General features: G+C 48.7%; 1 protein-coding gene across 1 annotated transcript in view; it reads left to right on the top strand.

Moving 5' to 3' along the window:
• Window positions 1-172: 172 nt before the first annotated feature.
• MATN1 (matrilin 1, cartilage matrix protein) overlaps window positions 173-4655 on the top strand; it is a gene marked incomplete at its 5' end in the record, with an annotated part of 11442 nt that continues 6959 nt past the window's right edge. The window contains 3 exons of the mRNA XM_009069544.1: window positions 173-395; window positions 3795-3920; window positions 4202-4615. Coding sequence (XP_009067792.1) covers window positions 173-395; window positions 3795-3920; window positions 4202-4615 — 763 coding nt within the window. The remainder of the gene's footprint in view (window positions 396-3794; window positions 3921-4201; window positions 4616-4655) is intronic.

Below are 4655 nucleotides of genomic sequence, written 5' to 3' on the forward strand. Positions count from 1 at the left end.
GCCTGCCACACTCCTCTGTTTGCAGCCCAGGCCTGGGGTAGTTTCTGGGCTCTGAGCTCACACTGCAGCTCATGGGGAGTTTTTCATCCACCATAACCTCCAAGTCCTTCTCCTAGGGCTGCTCCCAAAGCACACATCCAACACACCCCTTCCTCTGCCCTTGTGTGTGCAGGTGGCGATCGTGGTGACGGATGGACGTCCCCAGGATGGGGTGCAGGATGTCTCAGCCAGGGCCAGAGCTGCTGGCATCGAGATCTTTGCCATCGGCGTTGGCCGCGTGGACATGCACACGCTGAGGCAAATCGCCAGTGAACCTCTGGATGAGCATGTGGACTACGTGGAGAGCTACAGTGTGATAGAGAAGCTGACACACAAGTTTCAAGAAGCTTTTTGTGGTAAGTCCTTGCCACAAGCCTTGAGCTCCTAGCCAAGAGCTGTAAGGAGCTGCCAGCAAGATTGTCATAGGGTCATAGAATGGTTTGGGTTGGAAGGGACTTGAAAGATGATCTAGGAAAGATGTCCCATAGGCAGGGACACCTTCCACTAGCCCAAGTTGCTCCAAGCCCCATCCAACCTGGCCTGGAAAACTCCCAGGGATGAAGCAGCCACAGCTTCTCTGGGCAACCTGTGCCAGTGTCTCAGCACCCTCACAGGGAGCAATTTCTTCCCAATATACAAACTACCCCTGTCTTCCTTCTGCTTAAGGCCATCCCCTCTTGTCCTATCACTCCATGCCCTTTTCCAAAGTCCCTCTCCAGTCTTTTCACATGGAAGTTGTACATGTGATCATCCTTCATCCACCTGCTCCTTTGTTCCAAGGCAAATACAGGGACTTGGAGAATTTGTCCCTGCCCAGGGCAGGAGATTGGGACTAGATGATCTCTAAGGTCCATTCCAACCCCTTAACATACTCTGGTTCCATGATACTTGGGTCTGCAGGAGCAGGGAGCTGTGTGGAGCACAGATGCTCTTTCAAGTTGCCTTTCAAGAACTACAGGTTTTGTTCAGGGAATTTCAGGTTTAGTTAAAGAAGTCTCCAGCTTTCAGTGGCACAGAAGAGTTTGTCAACATGACCCTGGTACTCCTTGAGGCCCTGAAAAACAACATGGAAAAACCTGATTTTTATACAGCTAAAATCATTGCCCTTAAGTTCAAGCCTTTCTGCATAGTTCAGAGCATTTGGCTTGTAATTTCCCCCACCAGTGTTGTGTCCTGAATTCCCAGGGATGGTTTCATGAGCTGCCTTTGCCTGACTATGCTGTTGGTTTTGGAAGCCTTGGGAAAGAGGAATCTCTCCTGGCTGCTGCAGGATTTAACTGCTTTCTGCACAGCATATCAAAGGAGCCTGACTATGCTACACACATATTCACTCCTCCTTGAGCTGCTGAATGGGTTGAGAAGACTTTATTGCTTTCAAATGTACCCACAAGGCTGGAGGAAGTGGCCTATAAATATCCATGTTATGTCAGCAGGAGAGGTCTGGGGGCTTTGCACTTCCATCCCTTGGATGCAGAGGTGTGTGGCAACACCTCTCAGAAGGTGTGATGCATCCCAGTGCCTCTGGCACAGCATTGCAAACACACACACACACAGCTGGACCTGCAAAACTCCCTGAGACCAATTCCTCCAAAAGATGGAAAATTTCCTGCTTCAACTTTCAGGCTGCAAATGCTGAAGGTGAAACAACTTTTTGTCAAGGGATATTTCCTCCTCTGTAGAAAGGAGGAGAATTGTGAATCTAAAGTGAGTCATGTATGAGAATCAGGTGATAATATAAAGTGAGTCATGAATTATTAGGTGTTACTGCAGCAGAAGCTCATGAAAGAGCAAGCAAATACTTCAGACAAATGGGAGGATGGAGACAAATTGGAGAAGGTGGAATCCCAGCCAGGAATATTTGTGGGAGTTTGTGTTGGCTGCCCTGGAATTGGAGTCAGCCAGAGACAGAGAGGCCTGACAGAGTGTTTTGAAGCTCTGGCATTGATGTCACTCCAAAAGATAAAGAGGCAAAAGTCCTTCCATGCCTTGATTTCCAAATTCATAACATGCAGCTGACAAAGCTCTCCCCATGGTAAAACCCCTCAGGGATGCATCCAAGGAAAGCACTGCAAGAAGGATTATGGCAGGGAGCAGAGAACAGCTCCATAGGAACTGCCAAGTCAGCTCTTATCATGCTCTGCAGCAACTGCCCCAAACCAGCCCTGGAGATGAACCCAACCACCACCTGCTCAGGCACAGCACAGTGTGTGGGGACTGACAGCAAGGACAACTCTGAGCTCTGCCCAAGCTGCTTCCATAGGGCATGGAAAAACACAAACTTATGGGAAAAAAAAGGGAGAGCCTTGTGACCCAACCATGGGTTAGGCTAACAAGATCTCTGTAGGCTTCCAAGAGTCTGAGAGCTCAGAGTTGCATCCAGCTGCATGGTGAGGGATATTCCTAATGATATGAACTGCATGTAGGCTGGGAAGATCTACCAGTGCTGCCACAGTATGAGACATGGGAAGTGGGAAGGCCTGAAGAAGTACAAAATCCAGAGAGTCACAGCTTAGTCCCTCTGTGACCTGACCCAGCTCTCCCACTCCCACATTTTCCATGCACACATCTCCACCTGTACTGGAGCACCTTCCCCACAGGCTGAGAGAGTTGGAGCTGTTCAGCCTGGAGAAGAGAAGGTTGTGTGGAGAGCTCAGAACAACCTGCCAGGAGCTGAAGGGGCTCCAGGGAAGCTGCAGAGGAACTCTGTGTTAGGAGCTGCAGGGACAGGACAAGGAGCAATGGGGAGAAATGGAAAGAGGGAAATTTAGGTTAGATCTTAGGAAGGAATTCTTTCCTGTGAGGGTGGTGAGACATTGGCCCGGGTTGCCCAGGGAGGCTGTGGCTGCCCCAACCCTGGCAGTGTTCATGGGCAGGTTGGCTAAAGCCTTGAGCAACCTGCTCTGGTGGGAGGTGTCCCTGCCCAGGGCAGGGGTTGGGGCTGGATGATCTCTAAGCTCCATTCCAATCCCTTAACATCCTATGAAACTGTGAAAATCCATGCAGAGCAGAACACAAATGACTTGACATCACAAACCCCTTAACTCTGGAAGACTCTGCACCACTTCCCATTGGTCTGACAGAACTCAGTGCTTGGATTTCTGCACACATTTCCCTGATGTTTGTAAATGGATTTGCTTCAACCAGATCTGTTTACATTCCAGTTTGTTTTCCATCCTCTTTGCTGTAGCTGTGATGGTGTTGTCAGTCACCCAACTCTGCTGGCTCAGTGTGCTACAATTCAGCTCCTGTTTGCTCAGTGGCTCAGGAGTCAGATCCTGGATGGGATCAGCAGGCAGGAATGTTTGTAGAGAGTGGATTTGAAGGCTGCACTGTGAGGGGAGCTCTGGAGTGTATTCCAAGTGTGTTCACACATGAATCCCATCCAGGAAAGACAATGGGGCTGAAGTCACTGATCATAATTGCACTAGAGCTGGAAAAATGGGTATTGGCCAGTCCTGATGGTCTGTTGGAAAGCAAATCTCATCCAGGAGCTTTGGAGGGTGAAGTGTATTGTGATATACTCAACACATAGGTGGGTTTTGCCCTTAATGTGGAGACTATTTCTGGTCTTGGAGTCAGGAGACTTGTGAAAGTTTCTCCTTCCTCTTGGACCTCAGTCACTGTTCAAGAGCAATGACCTCTGCTCTTTGTCTTGCAGCAGAGTGGATTTAGTTATGGGACAAGTATCTCACTTTGGGTCTGGGTGGAGAAACTTTGGCTCAGTCTCTGAGTTTAATCCACACCTTTGTTTACAGTGGTGTCTGACCTGTGTGCCACTGGGGACCACGACTGTGAGCAGATCTGTGTCAGCACCCCTGGAGCCTACAAGTGTGCCTGCAAGGAGGGTTTCACACTCAACACTGATGGCAAGACCTGCAGTGGTAAGTGATGGTTTTCATTTGCACTGAGCTGAGCTGTGAGCTGAATGGTCTGTCTGGTGGGGACAGGACTGAGCCAGGCAGAGATGTTCTGTTCAGTACAGGCAGAAGAGGAAACCATCCACTCACAACCAAGAATCATTTTGAAAACATGAACTGTTGTTGAGTTTTGGTTGATTAAACCTATTTCATTAGCAATAAAATAGCACTAAAGTTATATTTTCCTACATAATTGAGGTCTTAGTTGCTGACTTCTTTTGCCTTCTTCTCCTGTTTTCCTTCAGCTTGCAGTGGTGGGTTGGGATCTGCTCTGGATCTTGTTTTCCTGATCGATGGCTCCAAGAGTGTTCGACCTGAGAATTTTGAGCTGGTGAAGAAATTCATCAACCAAATTGTGGACTCTCTGGAGGTGTCAGACAAACAGGCCCAGGTTGGCCTAGTTCAGTACTCCAGTTCTGTCAGACAGGAGTTTCCACTGGGGCAGTTCAAGAACAAGAAGGACATCAAAGCAGCAGTAAAGAAGATGTCCTACATGGAGAAAGGCACCATGACAGGCCAAGCTCTGAAGTACCTTGTTGACAGCTCCTTTGCCCTCATCAATGGAGCTAGGCCTGGGGTCCCCAAGGTGGGCATAGTCTTCACTGATGGACGGTCACAAGATTATATCACAGATGCTGCTAAGAAAGCCAAAGACTCAGGTAGGTCTTCTGAAGTTTTAGTGGCTTTTTTTTTCCTTTG

This window comes from Acanthisitta chloris, unplaced genomic scaffold, assembly GCF_000695815.1.
Source record: "Acanthisitta chloris isolate BGI_N310 unplaced genomic scaffold, ASM69581v1 scaffold5672, whole genome shotgun sequence".
NCBI classification, from domain to species: domain Eukaryota; kingdom Metazoa; phylum Chordata; class Aves; order Passeriformes; family Acanthisittidae; genus Acanthisitta; species Acanthisitta chloris.